A 25,518-nucleotide genomic window follows, 5' to 3' on the forward strand; every position below is an offset into this window, starting at 1 on the left:
CTAGTCCACGCGGTGGTTGAGATTTGAAAACATGACCTGAGCATAGTTTGATGATTCAGAACTAGATGGCAAATTAAATAAATCCAATATTACTTGACTTTTTTTTTTTAAATGACCTGAGTTTTGACAATATTGCCTAAGGGATAGTGAGAGAGAAAAGAAGAAATAAAGCAGGGGTTGGCAACTCCCCGGCACGTGTGTCAAGCAAAATTAACTCGTGCACCATGCTTGGCATGCCACCACCAGCCCCAGCTCTGGGTAGCTGCTGCCAACCACAGAGCCCGGACTGTTCTCAAGAGGTGGCTGGGAAGCTGCAAGCTCTGCTACAAGCAGCCCGGGCGCCATGGTTGGCAGCAGCTACCCAGAGTCGGGGCTGGGTGCAGCAGGCAGGCTGCAAATAGCTGTGCCAGGCTCTGGCATCAGCTGTGTACCGGCGCGTTTACAGGCACCTGGGAGCGGGCAGTAAGAGGGGTCTGAGGCAGCGCAACCCTGGTCTTTCCCCTGGGGTTCTCTCCAAAGAAGAGGTGATGGTGGGGCTCCGGAGCCCAGCACAGCTGTTTGTAGCCAGCCTAGGCTCTGGGCAGTTGCAAACAGCTGTGCGGGCTCTACAGCTCCGGCATCAGCTCCATGCCCGCGGTGACTGCACGCGCACCTCGGAGTAGACAGCAGGAGGGCTGCGCTGCCTCAGGGCCAGGTCCTATCCCCACTGTCCACTCCAAGGTGTGCGCGCAGTCACCGCCAGCATGGAGCTGATGCTGGAGCTGTGGAGCCCAGCACAGCTATTTGCAGCCTGCCTGCTGCTTCCTGAAGTGGCCCAGAGCCCAGGCGGGCTACAAGCAGCTGCTCCGAGCTCCGGAGCCCAGTCATCAGCTGTGCTGGTAGCAGAGGAGGGGCCAAGGTTGTGCTGCCTCAGGCCCACCCCCCGCCTGGGCTCTGGGCCACTTCAGCAAGCAGCAGGCAGGCTGCAAACAGTTGTGCCCGGTGGGGGGGAAGATTTGTCATAAGTCCCCCTCTGCATTTGTAGCCCATGCTCCATACTGCTGCCAGAGACGTATTCCTTGGTAAATGGGGAAAGTGAGGCGCAGGTACTCCCAAGGCTTGAGGAGACGAGCTGCTTGCGTGCAGCTGTTCGCAGTCTCCTAGCTGCAGCCAGCCCCAGCTCTGGGTAGCTGCTGCCTGCTACGGAGTCCAGGCTGCTTGCAACAGGGCTTGCAGCTGAGCCTGCCTGATTCCCACCCACTCCAAGCTCAGCATTGGCTCAATCCCCGTTTTAGGATGAGGCTGGCACTGCCCCTTGCCAGGAGTGCTGCACCTTTGCGGACTTAGCTGTGTGGAGTGGGTGGGTGGTTGGGTTGATGGGCAGGCTCTGAGCTGGGGCCTTGGCTGGCCACGCTGCAGCCTGGGGGCTGGCTCCCCAGGGAAGCACAGGGGCTCTGGCAGGCCCAAGGCATTGTTGGGTTGGACTTTATTCGGTGGCCCAGCAGCCCAGCTCTGTGCACCCACATATCTGGTTCTGTGTGCACACGTGTCTGGTTCTGGATGTGTGAGTGCATGTGTCTGTTCTGGTTCTCTGTGTTGGTGCACATGTGGTTCTGTGTGTGTACGTGTGCATATGTAGTTCTCTCTGTGTGTGTATGTGCCTGGTTCTCGCTCTGCTCTCCTTTCTTTCCTCTTTTTTCTTTCTCTTTCCCTCTCTATTCTTTTTCTTATTTCTCTTTTTCTTTCTCTCTCACTGCAACATGCTTAAGAAAAAAAGTACACAACAACAAAGGCAACATTTATGATTATTAAATATACTAATATGCAGTGTGTCCTGCCATGTACTCCCCCCTCCCCCCAATTTTGTTTTTCTGGCATGCCGGTACTCTGGCACCTTCGGAGGTAGACACTGGTTTTTTTGGCACTCCGGCCAAAAAATGTTGCCTACCCCTGAAATAAAGCATATACTGTCACTTTTATCAGTCAGAGAAGGGGAGTCTAGAGACCTTTTTCTGCCTGTCCTCCTTGGTTTCAGTGACCCACTAAGAAGGGTTAATGGAAGTAAGGCAGTGGAGACCAGGGGTAGCAAAAGAAGCAGAACCACTAGAACACAGGAAATAGGAGCAGAATAGGAAGACTGCCTGAGGCTCCTCTGTTCCTTTTGCTGTCCAAGCCCCAGAAGCCTTTCTTTTTTTTGTTTCATTGAGGAAGGGCAAAAAGACCATCTTAAATTACTGAGAAATGTTTTGTAGTAAGCTGTACAAAACTGGCAGTGGATACATCTCTGTACTTTCATCACAGAAGCACCATTTTCCCAATCTACAGGAAGCCTAAATACTTGGAGGGGTTCTGGTCAGAGTTACCACCATTGAGAGCTAGAGTCAGCTGGTAATTTTGAGGAATGGTAGACCCTAAGGGCTGTTTTGGTTTAAAGAGATCATAGGGGTTGGGAAAGCAACTGCCTCTATCAAGGTGGCTAGGGGGCAGCAGCTGATATCACAGTTGAGTAGGGTGTCTGGGTGTGATGCTTCCTTCCCTCTTCAAGATCTTGACACTCCAGCAGAGGCCTGTGGTGGAAGGTCTGCAGCTTACTGACCCCAATGATTGTGGCAGAAGGTGGTTGTCTCCAGATGCCTGTACTTTTTACTTGCAAGTGCATATTAGGGTTGCATATCAGGGATCATAAATTTACAGACAGCCAGTAAAAAAAATTTTAAAAAAGGTTGGGGGCAGTGGACTAAAGACATCTATCTGTACAGTTTTACAAAACAAACAAGCAAACAAAAAAACTAAGCAACTGGGAGCTTGACTGACTATCCGTCTCTGAACAAGCCTGAATGTTGAAGGACAGACGGAAAAGAGCAGTGTCACCTAGTGTCTGAACAAGAGTGCAGCACCCTGCAGGGAACATTCTTTCAGGGCTTAGTAGCCACATAGCCTGTCCCCCCACCCCCTAAGCCATGTGGACTGCCTGTAACACTGCTGGATTGTAGATGGGCAACCAGTAGTCCTCCTTTGGGGGTCTGTATCAGGAAGTTGTGGGGAGCTGGTGGGAGTAAGGCTTGTGGGATTGTGCTGAGGGGAAAGTGGTATGGTCAGGGCATCAGGGTATAGGGGTGAGTGTGGGATCCCTGCGGTACAGGCAGCATGGTGTAAAGCTGTTGCTGCAGCCAAAGAGGGTTGCAAACCGAAGAATTTTTTTAACTGATAATCTACAAACGTTTAACTTTTTTTTTTACCATGGTTCATGTTAAATCCCTAAATTTGAGCCTAGCTCTTGTTTGGGGCCTAAAAGAAGGATTGTGTTCACATTATGTAAAATATACGTCAGTAAGAAAGTTTGGTAAAAAGTTTGCAGATTATCGTTTAAAAAAAAGAAAGTGTTAGGTTGGCAACCCTGGTGCATATGACCAATATATTCATGATGAATGTGGCTTCTGATGTGAAGCAGCTCTTGTAATATGTCACAGTGACAAGGATGTATTTGTCTTAGGAGATCTGTTTTGGTTAGTCTAAGGGTATGGGCATATATAATAGTATGGTTTAAATATGATTTAAACCTGAAGTGGACAGGCATACAAGCCTGCTAAACCCATTTAAAGTGGTCTGCAATGATTCAGAAGTGTACCTGGAAAATCAAGTACTATTTTGAAGAAGTTTACTGTGAACTGATTCACAGTGATGTGTGGATATCAAGCATGCTTTACCATGGGTCTCATCAGTCTTCCATGAATCTCACAGCGCATTGCTTATCTTCTCCCTCCCATCTCTCACACACTGCTGCAACTGGCCACTCTGGTATTTAGTCAGAACTCTGGAGCCCAGCCTTTTGTTTTTGTTGGTACTTTTTGTTATATTTGTGTGTTCCCTTCGACTGCTTGTTCAAGAAAAGCTGTTGTTCCAACAATTGGCTAACAACTTTTTTCTAACAAGCTAACTTCCTTTCGATTCATTGGGAACTAAAAAGTATGGCTCTAAGCACTCCTTTCCCCAATACTCCCCTATTGTCAGGAGAGCATACTGCAGATTGGTCATTTGCAGGCTATTGAAATTTTATTGAAATCATGTTTAGGAAACAAAAGCAGAAAAATGACAAATTCACAGCCACAGGTCAGATACTCCCAGGACTCTCAAAGCATGGTTGCAAGCATTTACCCCCTACTCAACCACTGTGAGGCATGTGGGGCAGAGTGCTCACTACCACCCCCTTATATTGGAGCCACAGCACTTCACATGATTGTGAACCGATCCTAATTATGAACCAATCCTAATTCCTAATGACTGACATTTTGGAATGATTCAGTTATTACATCTTTCTCTACCCTAATAATGGGCAAGACGCACAGCTAAGTGTACAAGTGAATGAACAAGGCTTACAGTTTACCCTACAAAAATTGCCTCCTTTCTAATTATGAAAGAATTAGAGACTATATTGTCACATTTTCTCTGTTCTGTAAATAACTATTCTGTGTGAAATGAAGCCTTGTGGAAAGACCAGATTCCATATGGTCTGTGGCAATTTATCCAGCCATATGTTCTAATTACATCTTGTACGCTGAATCAAAGATGTCTTTATTATTATCCATTTTTATTTATTAAAGAGCTGCCAAGAAAAAATGTCTTGTGTAATAGAGCCAAATGTTGTTTCAATTAAATCTGTGACATGGGAGGAGTAACTTTAGTAAGTGAATTTTGCCATGTGATGAATATTAAGCATACATAGTAGGAAAAGTGTGGGGGGGTTTTTGTTGTTGTTGTTTTTGTGGGGAGACATTCTTAGAATATGAAATGAAAGTTTGGACAGGAAATGGTTATTACATGCTGTGCTGGAATAGATTAAAATAATGATGGTTTTAAAATGTTCAGGGTTTAAACAAAGTACAGAATTTTTCTCTCAACAAATGCAAGGTGATATTGCATTAAAATGTCTGACTGTTTATCCTTCCTTTCTCTGTTACAGATCACACATCTGTGGGTGGGCTAGGAGACAGTTTTTATGAATATTTATTGAAAGCTTGGCTGATGTCAGACAAGAGGGACACCGAGGCAAGGAAGATGTATGACGATGCAATTGAGGTGATTACAATCCACTCACTCTTTCTGTATAATGAAATAGTCACTTTAGAAACTGCTTAGAACAGTGAAGATGGTGAAGATCACTTTTTGTAAGTAAAGAGCACCGCAGGATCTACCACTCTGCCCCCCGCCCAGTCCCCCCTGCCTCCTGGACAAGCCACCCAGACTCTGACCCCACTCACCCAGCCTGGCCCAGGGGGCATGGCTTAGCCCAGCCACGTGTGTCCTGCTGCTCCCGATTGTAGGGCCTCTGACAGACTGAGATCAACTGTCAGAGGCTCCACAATCAACTAGTCAAATTGGGATCAACTGGTTGGTGACCCCTGGTTTAGAATAACCAGGAAAGCACAAGAATTTAACTGTTCTATTATGTGTATGAAGGTAAGTAATTTAGCTGTATAAGGAAGCGAGTAAACATTATCAACCATGAAACCTTTCCTCGTTTGTAGCTTTAAAAGAATACTGTTGTAAAATTCATTTGGCTTGGATTATTATAGTAAAAATATTAACTTCAAAATGCTATGACTTGGAACAGGGATGTCAATCATATAGCTCACAGAGCTAGGTCATCTGGCTCACAGACTTTTGCCCTGGCTATGGTTGCAATGTGAGATCTCCTTACAGCAGCAGCCAAGCTCCTGAATGAGACCCACGGCGCTGGAGCCAGAGCAGTGTGGTAGCTTGTTCCCACAGCTGCAGCCAAGCACCTTGGTGAGAGCTATGGTGCTGGAGCTCCAGCAGCACTATGGCTTGTTCCCGCAGTGGTAACCAAGTGTTCATAATGTTGGTCTTTTCTCCACAGTGCTGCTGGAGCTCCAGTGCTGCAGCTGTCACCCAGGAACTTGACTGCCACCATGGGAAGAAGCAACAGTGCTGCTGGGGCTCTGGCATTGCTGCTCTCTCTTGGGTGCTTAACTGCAGGAAGAAGCTATGGTGCTGCTTTGGCTCCAGTGCTGTAGCTCTCACTCAAATGCTTGGCTGCATCCACAGGAAGATGCTGTGATGCTGCTGGGGCTCCAGTGCAGTGATTCTCTCTGCTTTGACTGCCGAGTACCTGGAAAAGAACAGCAGTGCTGCAGCCCCAGCAGCACCATGGAAAGAAGCTTGTCACTGTGGCTTGTTCCCACGGTGGGTGCCAGGTGCCAGGATCCTGGTCCTCTTCTTGCCGGGTCCTGAACAGGCTGGAGTGGATCCAGCATGGGGCAGGGAGGGAGGGCGCCATGGGCTCTGTCCCACACTACTTGGCCCAATCCCACACTACTTATCCTGCCCATGAGGCCAGATGAGTTTGACACCCCTGATTTAGAAAATTAAGGTGAAGTCTTTCATCTCCTGATGCTTGTTTTGTGTCACTTGTCCTATCCTAGTTTGATTTATGGCTTAATCTTATCCTTCAGGGTCCTGTCAGGGGAGGATAGTACTTCTTGTGAAGTTCATTACAAGTTTCTTTAAAAATTGTGAATGAATGTTTAGGTGGTTCACTATGATGAATCCAGTCACCACCTACGTGTCCTTTTAGAACACAGAGTTTCATTAGTTGTCTGTTAATCTTTGAAATATCTCGAGGGAGGCATAGTATGCTCTCAGGCTTCTTAGTAATGCCATAGCACATTCTGCCCCTAATTTGCAGAATGGCACAAGCTGAACAATGGCACAAGAATAGTGTACATGTTTAATGTGTAATATCAGTCTCAGATTTTCAGCATAATATGAAACATTTATTGAAGAAAATACTTTGTTACAGTAATGACTGTTAGTGAGCTTGCTAACAATCATGACTAGACAGTAATACAGATGATATTCTACAAAGAGTCTTTCTTTTCTGCATCTATTCAATACCAGGTGGAGCCAAAAGTGTAACCATTTCTATGACTGGTTTAGGGGCTCTGATCACCCCCAGATGTGTTCCTCCCTCCACGGGGCTCTGAGATTTGGAGCTTCTGTTACCATTCCTGTAAAACCCAATGAGTCCTGGAATTATCAGAAAGCTAAAACAAGATCAGAATGTAGTTTTGTTATTTTTATCTTCAGACTCTGCCATGCCATGCCATTGCTCCTGCCCATAATCTCTGTCTCACAGCAAAGTTCTGCACCTCCGTCTGTGCAGCCACCATGTTGAGTGGATTCTGGTATTAGAGACTCTATTCACATAGTGTCAAACTATCCAAATTAACCCCAGAAAAGATTCGAGTAGCACTACTAACATATTTTTGTAGGGAACGGTCTTAATTTGGGCCTGCCAACATAAACTGTCTCCATCCAAGCCACAGGTCCAAGATATTATGGGATAAAGATACCAGGCCTTCTTAGTGTGTTTACAAAGAATAATCTTACAGTTTCTATTTACGCTTTTTTTCACTATTTTTCGATTTACTCTTCTTCTCTGGGGATGTTCTTTAATCCTGACCAAGAGGATGCTAGTCTTTGTCTCCTTTCAGTGACTGGTCTCCTTAGAGAAGTCTGTAATTTTTCAAGTGCTATCAAAACCTGTGCTTTGGGAATGTTGTGACTCTTAACCCCTTGATTTCTAAAGTATAGAGCACATTTATAAATAAAATTTGGCAGGGAAGAGAAAAAAATATTCTTGTTCTAAAATTGTATTTAACATAACATTATATATCAGCTTTAAAGCATAATATGTTAGCTAATATGAATTAGAAAAAAGAATACTTGAAGGCTTTCCCAATCTCCTTTTAGGCCATCGAAAAGCATCTTATCAGAAAGTCCAATGGAGGACTGACCTTCATTGGAGAATGGAAAAATGGGCATCTTGAAAGAAAAATGGGCCACCTCACCTGCTTTGCTGGGGGAATGTTTGCACTTGGAGCAGATGGTTCCAGAGATGATAAGGCTGGGCACTATTTGCAACTTGGAGCTGAGATTGCACATACATGTCATGAGTCATACGACAGAACAAGTAAGAGTCATTACTGATCTAAAAATTTCACAGGAAAGAGAGGTGGTGGGATTATTCAAGATGCATGTGCCTGATCTTTGTCTCACTTGCACCATATTTATGCCAATTAATGTCTTGACTTCAGTGAAGTTACTCCTGATATTCACCAGTATAAACAAATGTAGGATCAGACTTGGTAATTCTTTAACATTTGTTCATCTTCTTGTGTCTATCCCAAACTAATTCTCCATATGTTTTTCATTCAAGTCCCTTAGTTTTCACATAGTGGCCACATCAACATGGAACACTTACTGTGCATTCGCTTGTTACTACTGTGCAGTAGTGTTGCATGGCATGAAGCATGATGCGACGCCACTGCACAGGAGTAACGAGCTACTGTGCAGTCAGCGTCGCGGGGATGCTACTGGGGATGCTATTGCAGAGTCATTTAGTATTTGGGTATGTAAGTACTAAATGACTATGCAGTAACAAATGTGCTGTCACTGTCTTGTATAGACACGGCCACTGTGTGTTAGTGAGGCACTGCTCAGTTTAAACACACTGTACATGGAGTACAAATTTAAATGTGGAATGTATATTACTTTTATTAATGATATTATGCCACACAGGAAATTATTAGGTCATTTGGAAAGGGGGTAGAATAGAGGTCCTCACCAAAGATGAGAAGACAGATTGTGCTGAAATAGAAACTGTTAGACTAGAGAGGAGGTAACAAGGTGTGCTGCAAAAGTTGCTAATTAGACAAAATTAGGAGGCATTGTCAATATAGAGAGGATAGGGATCATAAGATCGTAGGAAGGTAGGCCTGGAAGGGATCTCACAAGGTCATCTAGTCTAGTCTCTTGCTCAGGGCAGAATCATCCCTAACTAACCCATCCTAGCCAAGTATCTGTCTAACCTGCTCTTGAAAATTTCCAGGGGTGGAAATTCCACAATTTTACTAGGCAGCCTGTTCCAGTGCTTGATTACCCTCATAGTCAAAAAGTTCAGCAGTTTGTGGGCCCCAAACTGAATACAGGGCTCCAAGTGAAGTTTCACCAGTGCTGAATAGAATGTAAGAATCACTTCCCTTGATTTGGAAGTGACACTTCTGATGATACAACCCAGCATGCTGTTGGCTCTTTTTGTCAACAAGAGCACAGTGTTGGATTGTATGGTCAGCTTCTGGTCTACTGTTACCCCTTGTCCTTTTCTGTAGTAGTGCAGCCTAGTAGTCATTCCCCAGTCTGTTTGCACATGCAATTTTTCTGTCCCAAGTACAGGACTTCACACTTGTCCTTTCTGAATTTCATCTGGTTGATTTGAGGACCATTTCTCTTGTCTGTCCATGTCATTCTGGACTCTCTCCCTCACCTTCCAGGGTGTCTTCCACAGATTTTCTAAGTGTACACTCAATCCCATTGTTCAGTTGATTAATGAAGATATTAAACAAGGCTGGACCCAGGACAGAGCCTTGGGGAACCCCACTTGATACCTCCTTCCAACTAGACTTTGAGCTATTGAAGACTACTTATTGAGCATGGTGATCCAAGCAGTTATAATATCTACCCTATAGTACCTTTATGTAGTATGTATTTCCTTAGTTTGTTAATGAGAATGAAGACAGTATTAAAAGCCTTGCTAAAGTCAAGGTATATCACATCCACTCCTCTCCCCTCATCCACAGAGCCTGTCTCTCTATAAAAAGGAAATCAAGTTAGTCAGGCATGACCTGCTCTTGATGAATCCATGCTGGTTGTTTCTGATTACCTCATTCTCCTCTAGGTACTTCACAGTAGATTCCTTGAGGACTGACTCCATGATCTTTCCAAATTTCAAGGTCAGGGTGACTGGTCCATAATTTACCAGATCCTCCTCCTCTTTTTTTAAAGATGGTTATTATACTGGCCCTTTTCCAATCATCCAGGACTTCTTGACCTTCACAAGTTCTCAAAGGGGATGGATAAATGGCTGTGAGATTACTGCAGTCAGTTCCTGTATGACTATCGGAACTGATCCATGCTTCGTACCACTACCCTTTCCTGCTTGTACACGTAGGCACCAACAATACTTCCAGGAACACAGTTGAGCAGATCAGAGAACACTACAGGACTCTGACACAATGAAAAGCCATAACACCCTAGCCTGCCACAGGCAAAGCAGGCCAACATCCTGCTGCTGCAAAGGTTAAAATATGTTTGAGAGATGCAAGGAACAGGACCACACGTCCTACAACAGAGGAAGGCAAAAAACTCTCACAGCACATACCAATCTGACCATGGGGTAAAATTCCTTTCTGACCCTAAATATGGGCAGGAACCTCTGGGTTTAAGTCCCAGCAGGAGAGTGGCACACCCCAGTCAAAGTCCCCAGCCTTGGCTACAGCCAACACCCAATGCTTTTGAGAAAGGCAAAATTCCTCCTTCCCTCCCTCTGACAAGAGTAGCAACAGGAGGGGGAAAAAAGTCCTTCATGGCCCCATGTGGCAATTGGCAAAGCTCAGAAGCAAGGGAACTACCCAAAGCAGAACATAGGCATAGCTAGATCATGCCTGACTAATGCTTATCCAGCCTCTTCTTGAACATCTTGAGCGATAGAAATTCTGTAACTTCCCTAGCAGTCTGTTCCCCTGCCTCACTGTTCTAACAGTGAAGAAGTTTTTTCCTGATATCTAGTCTAAACCTACTTTGCTGCAACTTCAAGCCATTGGTCTGCATCCTACGCTGCAGCATGAGAGAAAAGGTGCTTTCCCTCGTTTTAATAGCTGCCATAAAGAAACTTAAAGACTGCTATCATGTCCCCTCTTCTGTGCCTTTTCTACAAGCTGAACCTGCTTACTACTTTCAACCTCTCCTCATTTGGCTTGCCTTCCAAGCACTTTATCATTTTTGTTGTCTGCCTGTGGACCCTCTGTAACTCCCTTCCTACTTTGTAAAATGTTGAGCCCAAAGCTGCACACAGTACTCTAAATGAGGCCTAATCAGTGCCAAGTAGAGCACTATCATGTCCCGTATGTTGCCCCTAATGTTTCTATTGATGCATCCCAAAATCACCTTTGCCTTTTGTCTAGCTACACCACACTTCAGACTTTCTGAGTCTCTGATCTATCAGGACTCCCAGATCCTTCTCCATAGTGCTGCCATCCGGCCATCTGTCACCCATTTTGTATTTTGGTTTTTGATTATTCTTCCTGAGGTTTTAGTGCCTTGCATTTGTCAGCATTGAACTTCATCCTTTTAGCTCCAGCCCAGCTTTCCAGTCTGTCAAGATCCTTCTGAATTGCGGTCCCATTCTCCAGTCTGTTCACAATCCTTTCATTTCATGTCTTAGATTCATAGATTCATAGATGCTAAGGTCGGAAGGGACCTCAATAGATCATCGAGCCCGACCCCCTGCATAAGCAGGAAAGAGTGCTGGGTCTAGATGACCCCAGCTAGATGCTCATCTAACCTCCTCTTGAAGACCCCCAGGGTAGGGGAGAGCACCACCTCCCTTGGGAGCCCGTTCCAGACCTTGGCCACTCGAACTGTGAAGAAGTTCTTCCTAATGTCCAATCTAAATCTGCTCTCTGCTAGCTTGTGGCCATTATTTCTTGTAACCCCCGGGGGCGCCTTGGTGAATAAATACTCACCTATTCCCTTCTGTGCCCCCATGATGAACTTATAGGCAGCCACAAGGTCACCTCTTAACCTTCTCTTGCGGAGGCTGAAAAGGTCCAGTTTCTCTAGTCTCTCCTCGTAGGGCTTGATCTTCAGGCCCTTAACCATACGAGTGGCCCTTCTCTGGACCCTCTCCAGGTTATCCGCATCCTTCTTGAAGTGTGGTGCCCAGAATTGCACGCAGTACTCCAACTGCGGTCTGACCAGTGCCCGATAGAGGGGAAGTATCACCTCCTTGGGCCTATTTGTCATGCATCTGCTGATGCACAATAAAGTGCCATTGCCTTTTCTGATGGTTTCGTCACACTGCCAACTCATGTTCATCTTGGAGTCCACTAGGACTCCAAGATCCCTGTCCACTTCCTTGCCACCCAGCAGGTCATTTCCTAGGCTGTAGGTGTGCTGGACATTTTTCCTCCCTAGGTGCAGCACTTTGCATTTCTCCTTGTTGAACTGCATTCTGTTGTTTTCTGCCCATTTGTCCAACCTGTCCAGGTCTGCTTGCAGCTGTTCCCTTCCATCCGGCATGTCCACTTCTCCCCATAGCTTTGTGTCATCTGCAGACTTGGACAGAGTACACTTCACTCCCTCGTCCAAGTCACTGATGAAGACATTAAAGAGTATCGGTCCAAGGACCGAGCCCTGCGGGACCCCACTGCCCACACCCTTCCAGGTCAAAACCGACCCATCTACCACGACTCTCTGGGTGCGACCCTCCAGCCAATTCGCCACCCACCGGACTGTGTAGTCATCCAAGTCACAGCCTCTTAACTTGTTCACCAGTATGGGGTGGGATACCGTATCGAAGGACTTCCTGAAGTCCAAGTATATGACATCCACCCCTCCTCCTGTGTCCAGGCATTTCGTAACCTGGTCATAAAAAGAGACTAGATTGGTCAGGCACGATCTGCCTGCTACGAACCCGTGCTGGTTTCCCCTCAGCATAATTTGTCCTGCTGGGCTCTCACAAATGTGAGCCTTGATAATTTTTTCAAAGACTTTGCCAAGGATGGAGGTGAGACTGACTGGCCTATAGTTGCCTGGGTCCTCCTTCCTCCCCTTCTTGAAAATGGGGACCACACTGGCCCTTTTCCAGTCCTCCGGGACTTGGCCCGTGCGCCACGAGCGTTCAAATATTCCCGCCAGTGGCTCTGCAGTGATGTTGGCTAGTGCCTTCAGCACCCTCGGATGGAGCTCATCCAGGCCTGCCGACTTAAAGGCATCCAGTTCTTCCAAGTGACTCTGCACCATCTCAGGGTCTACGCATGGTAGTCTGGCGCCTTTCTGCTGCCTCTCTACAACCCCAGTGAGAGACTTGTTGTGCCCCTCGCTTAGAAACACTGAGGCATAGAACTCGTTGAGGAGTTCAGCCTTGTCCCCCCTGTCTGTCACCAATTGTTTCTGCCCACTTAGCAGGGGTCCTATTCCTCCCTGGGCCTTCCTTTTACTCCCAATATATCTAAAAAACAATTTCTTGTTGTCTTTTACTTGGGTTGCCATCCTCAGCTCCATGGTAGCTTTGGCCCGTCTAACTGCCTCCCTACAAGCACGAGCAGAGGAGGTATATTCGTCTTTGGTGATCTCTCCCTGTTTCCACTTTTTATGTGCTCCCCTTTTGTCCCTTAGGCTGCCCTGGATTTCTCTGGTCAGCCAGGGAAGCCTTCTGGCCCCTTTCCCTCTTTTGCCTCGCATGGGGATCGTCTTGCTTTGTGCCCGAAGGATCGTTTCCTTAAGGCACAGCCACCCTTCTTGGGCTCCCATCACTTCAAAACTCCTACTCTTGCAGTGCTCCTACTCCTTGACTAATCGCCTGAGTTCATTGAGATCAGCTTTCCTAAAGTCTAGCACTTTCACCCTACTAGTTACCTTACCCACTCGACGTCTTATGGTGAATTCTATTATTAGGTGATCACTGTCCCCCAGGTGGCTACCGATCTGTAGGTCCCCTACCATGTCATCCCCCGTTGCCAATACCAGATCCAGTATGGCATTCCCCCTAGTGGGACTGTGTACCTCCTGTGTCAGGTGGAGGTCCTGTACACAGGTTAGAAACCTGCGTGAGCAGTGGGACTTTGCTGTCTGTGACTCCCAGCAGATGTCTGGGTAGTTTAGGTCCCCCATGACTACCGCCTCTTTAGCTTTTATGGTCTCTGTGAGCTGCCTCAGGAGCCCCGAATCTATTTCTTCCCCTTGATGTGGGGGTCTGTAGCAGACCCCTACCACCAAATCCCTTTCTCCTTGCCCCCCATGTAGCCTAACCCACAATCCTTCTACTTCCTCATCCTTCGATTCCGTCTTGATGAGGGTTGATGTATATTGCTCATTGACATAGAGTGCAACCCCTCCCCCCTTTTTCCCCCCCCCGTCCTTTCTGTACAATCTATAGCCCTCAATATGTACCGCCCAGTCGTGGGATGAATCCCACCAGGTTTCTGTTAGCCCCACTAAGTCATAGGTGTTTAGTGCAAGCAGGAGCACTAGTTCATCCTGCTTGTTCCCCATGCTCCTAGCATTAGTATATAGGCACTTGAGCCCTGCGACTGGTGCCTTTGCTGCCCCCCTGCTCCGAGTCCCAAGGGGCCCTTTGTTTCTTACCTTCTCGTTTCTTACCTGTGCCGTAGTGCTGGCCTCCCCATGTCTTTTAGGTTCCCAATGCTCTCTTTCTTCAGGATGGGCTGTCCTTGTGGGTGCCGCATGGTTTGGTGGTCCACAGCTTCCCCTGCCCTCATCTTCCCCTCCCCCCGACGAACCTAGTTTAAAGCCCGCTGGAGGAGATCTGCCAACCTAGAAGAAAACACACGCTTACCTTTGGGGGACAGGTGAAGCCCATCCCAGTTGAGCATGTCCCTCGTCGTAATGTGTGGGTCTTCTGCAAACTTGCTCAAGAAGCTTTCTATGCCAGCATCCAAATCATCAATGAACATGTTGATGAAGTTCATCAGGCCCTGCTGACTTGAATTCATTCAGACCCATCAGAAGCTCTGTTTCTCTTGTTATCTCATTGCTCAGCTTGTTCCCCTTCCTTATTAGCTGTCAAATTGCAGCTAAATACTTCCTCAAGACTGAGACAAAGTAATCATGGAGTTCTTTGCATCTTGTTAAAAGTTCACCCTGGCTATTGTTTACAGCAGACCCACAGCTTCCTTGGTTTCTCTCTTTTGCTCAACATAGTTATAAAACCTCCTCTTATTGTCTTCTACCTCCCTTACCAGGTTCAGCTTTCTTTTTTTTCTTTGCCTTCTTGATTTTGTCCCTGTAGCTTCTTGCTTGGTGACCAGCCCATTTTTCTATTGCCTATATGAATTCCTTTTACAATGAGGCATCCTAGAAGCTCCATGTGGAAACACGTTGGGCTCTTACTATTGTTCTGGTGCTTCCATTGTATCAGAACAGTTTTTTGTGGGGCTTCCTACAGTGTGCCCTTTCTTTAGAAGCTTCCATCCTTCTTGGTTACCTTGATCCCTCAGTGGGCACATCTATATGTTCATTATGCACTTTTACTATTGTCCATTAAATTTAGTATGTCTAATGTGAGGTACTAAATACATGCGCATTAGGCTGCCCTAGTGCACAGTAGAAAAAGCACTTTTTTTATTTTTACTGACAGCTAATGCGCAGTAGTCTATTTTACTGCATATTAGCATATTAGCATGGTTTTTGATGTGAGGCTTTTATGCACAGTAAAATAGGCTACTGCATATTAAAGTACATGTGTAGATGCACCCAGTCTTCCATCCCATGGCATCATGCTTATTAACTCCTTGAGTCAGCTGAAATCCACCTTTTTAAAATCTAGCATTTTAATTCTGTTGACTTTATGCTTTTCTGTCTCAGGATCATGAATTTTGTCACATTGTGACCACTTCTTTAAGTTTTCCATCACCTTCACATCTTTTACCATTTTTTCTTTATTGGTCAGGACAAGATCCAAGATAGATGATCCCTTATTTGGACCTTCAATTGTCCGGAACAGAAAATTGTCCTCTGCACAAGTTAGGAACTGGCTCAGCATTTTATGTTTGACTGAACAGCAGATGTCAAGAAAATTGAAGTTTCTCATCTGTACCATCCCATAACTTTTTGATGATTTTGTCACCTACTTGAAGAGTGCCTCATCCACTTCTTCCTGACTTTGTGGCCTGTACTAAATCCCTATCATTATATCAATACTCTTTTTGTCACCTTTTATCTTCACCGAACTACATCCTGATTTATTGTCATCTTCCATCCTCCTGAACCAGGGAACAAGTGTATGGGTGTTTAACATACAAGGCAGTGCCCCACCACCTTTTCTCCCAACCCCGTCCTTCCAAAAAAGTGTGTAGCTCTCAGTGTTGCCATTCCAGGCATAAGAGCTGTCCCACCAGGTCTTCGTGATACCAGTCAAGTCATAGCTCTTTTCACAGGCTGCGGCTTACTGTTCATTTTCTTTATTCCCCATACTTTTCACTTTTGTATACAGAAGTCATGTAGGATCAATGTCCCTCTTGTGGGTAAGGGCAAAGCTCTTCTTTGGGACTCCCCAAGAAGCGGCCTTGTTTGGTCTTCCCCTCCTGAGAGAACCTCTTGCAACCAGCCCCAATGTGGCTTCACGCTTTAGGACCTGGCTTTTCTTAGTTCCTGGTTTCCCTGGCAATCCATAGCACCTCCAACCTCTGAGAGCTCCTTCTTGTTGGTCACCTTAGGGGGAGCTTTTAAAGGGGAAGGGTATCAGCATGTTGATGTCAGAAACAGCATGACAGACTGCTCAAAAATAACCAGTCTTTATTGTGCCATTCCAGGTCCTTCTGTCCTTCCTCAGACTCCACTCTGTCCACCCTGGGGTCTTCTCTCTCCCCAGCTCTCTCAGGCTCCCTATTTCTTCTTGGGCCCAGTCAGACACACTAGCCATAAAACAGTTACAAAACTATAGTAATAACCTGGGAACAATACTTGCCCAATACCATGAAACAAAATTATGGGGAACCAATTGGGGAGTAGTCTTTGGGCCCTATTGATAGGCTCGACTGCCATCTGCCTGGAGTTAAAAGGGCATGTAGGTGTTCTACTTATGGAATGATCTACTACAACTATTTACAGCAAAGGCCCCCCCCCCCCCCCCAGTGCTCTCCACTGGAACTGCAGGCTAGATCTCAGCCCACTTAGTCTTTCATCACAATGTATATCAGATGTATTTTGCATTGTTGTCTGTTTGTTTCCTTTTGTTACCTAAATATATATTTATGTGCTGGAATAAATGCCATAATTTTACCAGTGCTAAACACCCCTGGGTCCCTCTGTATAAACTTTAAATTGACTATAAATATTGAGATGTCAGTATTCTTGTACTTAGCTACAGTACTGTGTGATTTCAGAAACATTCTCCATTTGCTCTTTCTGCTTAAAGTAGTGGTTCTCAACCATTTTAGAATCAGGGCACCCCTCCATAACTTTTCTGAATTTGGCAGCACCCTGGTTGATAACCACTGTTCTAATGTTTCAGCTTGCTAACTTTATCTCCAAGCTGCTGTGCCTCCACTACTCTGAGGAATTATCTCACATGCTACTGTTTCCAGGAGGTACCTGTGGAGCTGGACTCGGAACTGGGTACTCCTGCCTGTCTGTATTAGGCTTACAAAGCAGCTGCTTCTTCATTGAGCTCTGCAGGTACCTGGAAACATAACCACACAGGGCTGTTTCACCTGGCCACAGCAGCATCAGCACCAGTTCCACCTCACCCTTCAGAAGGGTGCTGTGGCACCCTAGTTGAGAACCACTGGCTCAGACTGAGGCTCCTCAGTTCCATGTGTACCCAGATAAAACATCTGGATTTGAACAACGTGGCGTGTGTTAGAACGGGGATAGAATGTCCCCAGTGGACCACCAAACTAGAAGTTTCTTTTTCTAGGAGAAGAGTGCTGTCTGAGCGGGTTATTGCTTTGCCCTGTCTTGAGTGAAAAGCAGTGGCTCTGATTTTTGGAAAGGGCCTTGAAAGTCCAGCTCATAGACTGTGTCCTTTTCTTCTGCAATACGGGAATGCTGTGATCTGTTTGAGTCCTTGGTTCCAGGTGTGTGTTTATTGTATATTCTATACCAGATTTGTCTACTCTGCCTTTAGAATAGGCATGCTGCTCAGACCCTGCGCTCAGCTTCAGTGGCTTCCACATCAGGAAAGTGAAGTTTTCAGTCTGCTTCCTGAGACAGTATTGCTTCCCATATTCTTGCTACTCAGATAATGATACTTCTGTGAGAAGGCATAGACAGAGCAGGAATATTTTTCTGGAAGGAAAAAAGGGGGATGAGGAGGCTAAGGAGAAGACGCATCCTACAAGGTGTATGTGTCTCCATTTTCTGTGATGTCTAGAGGAGGAAACTGGAGAAATAGCTATTCATAGCTTCTGTACACTCTGTCCAAGACAGCAAGGTCCACAGATGCACAGTTCAAGGTGCACAGCTTAAATGGTATTAAGGTCCAGTTGTAAGTTGCACTGGGCTTTTAAGACTCCTTTAAAAAATCTGGAGAACTGCTACTTGTGGGAACCAATTTGACTGGACATAAGCCCTCAGCATATTTTCTAGGAGGAAATTGGACCGCATGGAGGTGTATGCACAGATTTATTAATCACCTTGTTGCAAGAACACAGGACTTTTTTTTTCATCCCTTTTTTTTTTTTCATTTAATAAAGCAGTTTAGTAGATAATTAACTTGTACAATATGTAGTTATCTTGTGGAATTCATTGCCACAGAAGGTGGTGGAGGCAGATAACACAGTCAAGTTCAAAAAGGGACTGGATAAATTAATGGGTGGTAGATCTATTAATGGTTATTGAACAGAATGGTTGGCGATGTTTCCTCTGGTATCTCTAACCCAAATAATGGTGAATGCCAGGAAGGGTATTGAATAGGGGATCCAGTTCTGTGCTTTTCTTCTATAATGTTCACTTCTGCCATTTGTCAGAGATAGGATACTAGGCTAGATGGACCATTGGGCTGACCCAGTATGGAACTTTTGTTCTTAATTATGGTGGGATTGTGCTGTGGGCCACAATGAAGTCCATTCCTAAACAAGAGGGAGTCTTTAGAACCATTAATGTTACCATGGGAGGGAACCAGATATCAACAGGACACGCGTCCTTCTGCAGAATTGTGATAGAATTTCTTGGGATGTCCATTAAAATTAGAGGTAGGCCATAAGTTAGACCCCTGGCAGATATATAGGTAAAAGCATGATGGTATCTGATGCACAATCCACACAGTCATGCTTCCTGCCGTGCCGCATGTGCATGCCAGGAGGTGCGATTGTGGGATCGTGCATCGGATTCCATCATGCTTTATTGCCAGTGCAGGAGGAACCTGAGCTGCACTTCCATGGCTGAGAACCCCATCAGCTGATCTGGGCTCCCAGCTGCAGGGTCACAGCATCATATATAGTATGAGCATAGTGTGCTCCTGTGACCGGGAGCCCAGATTAGCTGATGAGGCTCCCAGCCATGAGAGTGCACCTGGCCACACATTCAATTAATGACATGATAGGAACCAGCCACAAAGCTGGTAGAGAGAAACAAACCTGTTGCACTTTTTTTGTGGAATAACTTTGTAGCTTGTTCCTTGTTTTATGATGTCATGTATTGCATTAATGTCTGGCCAGATTACAATTTAAGATACGACTAATTGATTTCTGCAAAATGTATGAGCCAATTCCTCAGATCCTCCTCCTGGTTATATAATGGGTCTTATCCATCTACAAGTTCAGCTCCAGAGAAGTCACTGGTATCTGGTAGAACTGCATCTACTCAAGACCCTGAATGGTCATTAAACTGAATACATCTGTTGCTTAGAGGTCATCCAGGAGACATTAGGGGTGTACAGCAGGAGACCAGAATTGAACATAATATTTCATCAGTGCCACACACAGAGGAAAAGCTCCAGGATCACTGTGATCCCAGGGTCTAGGTCATGAGTTATCCCACCCACCTGCCTAGGGCAGTTTGCCGTGACTCGCCTGTCATGATTTGAATGTTATCATGATATATTAAGCGTGAGGCTGCCCATTCACTACCCCAATGCCAGGGGGTGCTATCACTGCTCTGTATCTTCCCTACACTGTGGCCCATGGCTTGCAAATGGCATCCAGAATAGTATTATTGCTTCCTGGCTTCAGGCCACATTCAGTCCATTGTTGGGCCTCTTCCACATTCACACTCACTCTGCCCCCCTCTCACAGGGGCCTTTTCCACACTGCCCCTCACTGGACCATATATGACCTGCCCTGCTCCCCTGAGTGACCTTTTGGCCATCAGGCTTGCCTGCTAACTCTCTGGCACAGTACACTCAGCACCTTTGGTTCACTCGTGCTCCCCTACTCTATGTGGCATCAACTTGTGCTGAACACTGAGCCGATTCTGTCCCTACCCTTCACCAGGCAACTTGCTCCTGTTCTAACTTGTGGGGTTGGCCCATGTACTGCCCTTCAAACCACCCTTGCAGCTCTACTCAGTACACCCCCGGTGCAGCCCTTCAGGCTGCCCTCAGCAGCCCTATTCTGCACCCCATATGCTCAGTCCTTCAGGGGCCTCTCATTGCACTCTACTCTGAGCTGGTCCCTGTATCACTGCTGTCCCCCTCTGGGGTGTCCAGGGTCTTGCACCCCTGCAGGGCTTAGGTGCCTCTCCAGGTGTGCCTGGCCCTTCTCACTCTCTCCCCAACTCATAAATACCCACTGGTGTGTGGGGGCTGGGGTTGAAGTGCCCCTACCCACTTTCACTGGGGAGGTAACTGGACTAGCATTTCTTGGGGACTCCCTCACCACAAGGAGTCCCACCAGGCCACCCTTCCCCAGCACAGTGCAGTTTCAGGTCATGCCCAAAACCCAGGAGCCTCCAACTATCCCCCTGGCTCATGCCCTTACCTCCAAGATGTTCCAGGAGCAGTAGCTTGGCCAACTGATATTACTGCCTCAGCTGTTGGCAGCAAACTGCTACCCCTGCCTGGCTTGCCTACCTTTGAAAATGGCTGCCAAAATTATCAGAACCCTTCTTAGATCTGAACTATGAAACCCCAGGTTACTGCTTCCTCTAGAAGTGCATGGTTTTGTTCAGACAAGTTTCCTTGGGTGAATTTGATATCTTTTATTAGACCAACCCAAATGGTTGGAGAATAGTTATTAAGCAAGCTTTCGGGTTCCAAAACCCTTCGTCAGGCTAAGGAAGTTTCAGCAGTCGGTGTGTGCTCTTCCTGGATGGAATGAAAAGTAAACAAGCCAGGGGCTGGGCTGGGCTGGGCTGGGCTGGGGAGTCAGTTGCCCAGCAGATTATAATGTATCAAAAATCCAATGTCTATGGTTAGTCCCTGATCTCTAGTATCCAGCAGGTTGATGAAATGGAGCTCGTAGGCTCGTCTCTGGGAAGTGTTGTGTAAGTTTCCCTTGCGGATTTGGACTGAGAGATTGGAGAGAGAGTGGCCCTCCTGTGAGAAATGTGCCCCCACCGGTTTTGTTCACTAGTTTATGCACTCATTTGACACTCATTCATAACTAATTAAAGGGCTTTTTGAGCCTATGCAATTTTTTTATGTCAAATTTTGTATCTGATTTTGTATCAACTATTACTAAATTTTAGTGCAGAGCTGGTTAATTACATCTTAAGTGTAGTGTGCATCAGGGATCTTAGGGTACTCAGGGATATAAAGTGTGCTGTCAAATGTATGGCAGTTGTTAGCAGCAGTATATAATCAGAATGCAGGCATCAGAAATCCAGTTTCTTTGACAGGGGTGGAGGTAGAGGCAACATTGTTGGAGGTGTAGTTCTTGGTTTTAAATTTTCTAATGTTATAGTAAAAACTGCACACAGCATTTTATTAAAATGGAATAAAATGAACAGCAATGGATGATTTTTTAATTAAAAAAAAAATAGGGTATTTCTTGATGAAACATTCCTTGCTGGGTGTCATGCTGAGTGAGGATATCATGTTTTTCTATTCAAGTTTAGAACTATGATCTCCTGGATATCCTGGGGTGTTAGAAGTTCTTCAGTGGTTCCCATGCTGTGGGACTGTAATGCTCTGGTTGGGATCAGGACTCCATTGTCCTGGTGACTTTACAGACTGTCATAGTAGGAGGCCATTTCTACCCCACAACCCATGGGAAACTTATGACTGCGGTGTGACTTTTCCTGCCTGAACTCAGATATGCAGCATTCAGCACTTTAGGAACACTTCGGCAAAACACTAAATCTGATGCAGCCACAGTTGCAGGAAAGGCTGCTGACTTATTTTAGAAATAGTAAAATATTTGTGCTAATTCTTGGGAACCCACCGGATTACAGAGTACTGTCTATGGGCCACACTTTACTGAGTTCTATGCTGTTGCCTACTACCATTTGATGAAGGTACAGCATGGCACCCAGAAACCTATAGTAACGTATTCGTATTAAAGACAGTGCTTCAGTAGACAACACCATTTTGTGCAAATTCAGTCCTTTAAATCTTGGCAGGATGCCATTATAATCTCCCTTAGTGAAAAAAACTGCATCAATCTAGTGCATTTTTCAAACCTGGCAGAGTTCTTGTTGCATACTTGAAACCCTTGGAAGCAGGCTGAAATTGTCATGTACAGTAGCTTCACCACCACCAATGCCATACATCCAGGGAGTCTAGATAAAGTGTTACCATCTGGGATGCTGCCTTCTAACTCATGTTCTAAGCCCTTTTCCCTGTCCTCCTCTTCAAATGGGATGTTGAAATTTCTCTTGACCATTCTCCTTTTTTGCTGTGGTACAAAACCCCCATATAATCTGCATCATTTTAATGTTACCCTATATTGGAAGGTGTTTTATTAGTTTCCAAGAAGGTTTACCATATACCTATCACGTGAGTAGCTTTAGCACAGGACTTGTATACATTATTCATTAGAAATATAATAAGCTGCAATAATTAAAATATTTATGAAACTGTTCAAAGAGAAGCTAAATCCTATTGTACTCGTATTACCTGTTGTACCTGTTGTATTCTGTGTGCCCCACTCCCCCAAGTATTTGAAAGGAATAAAGTTTTCTTTTTCTTTTTTATCTGTAGCATTAAAACTGGGTCCTGAAGCATTCAAATTTGATGGTGGTGTAGAGGCAGTGGCAGTGCGACAGAATGAAAAGTATTACATTCTGAGACCAGAGGTGATTGAGACCTATTGGTACATGTGGAGATTCACACATGATCCCAAATACAGACAGTGGGGCTGGGAGGCAATGCAGGTAAGTACTGATTAACTCAGTCAATAGAATACCTCTACTTTGTTCTTCTGTAGCCCTTTTATCCCAGGATATGAGGACACTTTCAAACATTAATGCACATAGCAGGGCAGGATGGTTGTCACTTTTCCTGATTTACAAATGAAGAAACAGATCCATAGATAGGTGACATTTTCAAGGTGACCCAGCAAGTGAGCTGGGAAATGAATTCTGTACTAAAATCAGTATGGAACTCCTAGTCTTGACCTTTACTTTGTAGGCCACAGACCCTGCATTGTGGTAAGCATTTGCTGTGTTAATGCTTACTGGACATGAAAGCTGTGGCGTTTTAAAAATCATCTTAGAATATTTGTTCTTGAAATATAAGTAGGTACTCAGCTGGCTGTCCTCAAACAGGCTGCAGAGGATGTTGTGTATAAATACATGTCCATTCATGCACACTGGCTTTCATTGCTCTATGTGAGCGATAATCAAAGTTAGTTCTGTTTGTTGTTAGGGATAGTTAGTATGTCTGATTGCTAGACTGGGTGGACCTGCTCCACCATTAGACCAAAGTCTTTTAGAAGCAGAACATAAACAGCATCAAAAAGAAATGGGAAGGGTGGAGGAAAAGAGAAGGAATAATATTACTGTGATGCTTAAAAAAGTTGTTGCTTTTCTATGTACTAGTTGTTCAATTCGTATTTGGTTGTTGAATCCACCTCTTGAATGGGAAAGTCCCTTAAGTTTCAAGCTAATCTGTCCCGTTGGAAATATTGTAACTAGGCTACAGAAATTTAGATTCATAGTGTAATCCCAATATAGATCAATAATTCTACTTGTCTGTAATCCACAGACAACTGTCCCATCCTATCTTTCTGGGTTATGAAGTATAGAAAAAAAAAATTATGTGCATCAAAATGAAGCCTAAATTCTTATTGCAGATAGTAAAATAAGATTTCTATAAATTCCTGTTTTACATGCTTCCAAGAGCAAAGCTGGAAATATTGCTAGCCTGGGTGAATTCCATTGCTGCCACCTACTAGCCTCATCTTGAGTCTTACAAAACTGATAGGTGGGGCAACCTGGACACTTCCCAGTTCCTTCTTCATGGTCTCAGAGCATAAAAATTAGTCACTGCTTTTCACTTCTTTCACTTTGCTGTTTAAGTTTTTTTTCACCTGCCTGGGCAGTACATCTAATAGCAGCTATCAGTAGGTGTCTACCCAGATTGCAGGGGGACTTACCAATTTTTGCAGGTTGATCATGGTGTAAAGTTCCAATTCTGCAGTCATTTTGTGGCAGCCCCATCTCTTAGTACTGATTGGAGAGACCTAGGAGCGGGAAGGGGGTAGCCACTGTCTTGATTGCTGGCTGTCCTTTGTGCATCCCTGCCCTTTGTACATTCCAGCCCTTCAGTACATAGATGCCCAGGGGGGAGGAGGGAAAGGGGGCTGCCACCATCTTGTCTGCTGCCCTTCCTGCTGTCCCACCAGCCAGCACCTTCCCTTCCCAGCAGCGAGAACCACTGGCTCCCACTGGGGACACAGCATTTTATTTCTATTAAGTTTTTTTGTTGATGTTGCAGGTTTTGCAGACAATCCTGGATTTCCCGAGTTAAGTAGGTCCCTAGTGATCAGAGATGAGAATAAAAGATGAAGAAACCAAGGGAGTTTTTGAAGTCTTGTGACATTAGCAAGGCAAATAGCATGATGAGAACAGTGAGCTGGGCAGGAACTAAATAAGGTCTGAAAGCAAGGCACTAATGTACAGAAGCTAAGAGAGTGCATACAAGTATTTGAAGCAGAGTGTGATTTCCTGCAAAAAGTGGGTTTAAGAATGTTTGTGCATGTGATATGGAGGGAAAAGAGCTTGGTTAATTGGGCTTGTTTTCTTGTAGCATTTTGGAAAAATTGAAAAGGAACAAAGTGGGAAATCATCAACCTGGGAAGGAACCTGACATTATTGTAAAGAACTAGCAGAAATGTAAAGAACTAGCAAAATTTAGCAAGGGCAATGATGTAGCAAGCAAAGGAGGCAGAGGCATGAAAGTTGGGAGCTTGTGAGATGAGACTAATACAGGTATTGCCAAAGATGATCAGGAAGGGATACACAGATAGATTTGATGATGGAGCTAGACTGTTCTCAGTGGTGGCAGATGACAGAACAAGGAACAGTGGTCTCAAGTTGTAGCAAGGGAAGTTTAGGTTAGATATTGGGAAGAATTGTCTCACTAGGAAGGTAATAAAACACTGAAGCAGGTTACACAGAGGTTGTGGAATCTCCATCCTTGGAGGTTTTCAAGACCCGGCTAGACAAAACTTTGACTTGGATAATCTAGTTGGGGATGGTCCTATCTTGAGCAGGCGGTTGGACTGTTAAAATAGTTGAAGGGGCCCATTTCCTAGCCATTACTTAGGATGCTTGCTGTCATGTTGTCATGAAGAAATCTGATGATGGTAACAAATTTTGGCGGCCATCCAGATCTCATCAGGATCTTCCATAGGGCTTCTCTGTTGAATCAAAGGCCTTAGGTCAATGAAAACCATGTAAAGGTCTTTGTTGCTCATGGCACTTCTTCTGCAGCTGTCTAGCAACAAAGATCATGTTTGCTATACCTCTGACAGTCTGAAACTGCTTTGGGACTCGGGTAGAATTTCCTTGGCAAGGGGAATGAGTCTGGCAAGGAGAATGCAGGTCAGGATCTTC

The 25,518-nt window shown here is 45.2% G+C and overlaps 1 protein-coding gene across 1 annotated transcript in view; it reads left to right on the forward strand.

Moving 5' to 3' along the window:
* Positions 1–25,518, forward strand: part of MAN1A2 (mannosidase alpha class 1A member 2) — a 199,672-nt gene that overhangs the window by 144,293 nt on the left and 29,861 nt on the right. The window contains exons 9-11 of the mRNA XM_059720326.1: positions 4,940–5,055; positions 7,753–7,972; positions 22,661–22,833. Coding sequence (XP_059576309.1) covers positions 4,940–5,055; positions 7,753–7,972; positions 22,661–22,833 — 509 coding nt within the window. The remainder of the gene's footprint in view (positions 1–4,939; positions 5,056–7,752; positions 7,973–22,660; positions 22,834–25,518) is intronic.

The sequence above is a fragment of the Alligator mississippiensis genome, chromosome 1 (genome assembly GCF_030867095.1).
Source record: "Alligator mississippiensis isolate rAllMis1 chromosome 1, rAllMis1, whole genome shotgun sequence".
Taxonomy (NCBI): Eukaryota; Metazoa; Chordata; order Crocodylia; family Alligatoridae; genus Alligator; species Alligator mississippiensis.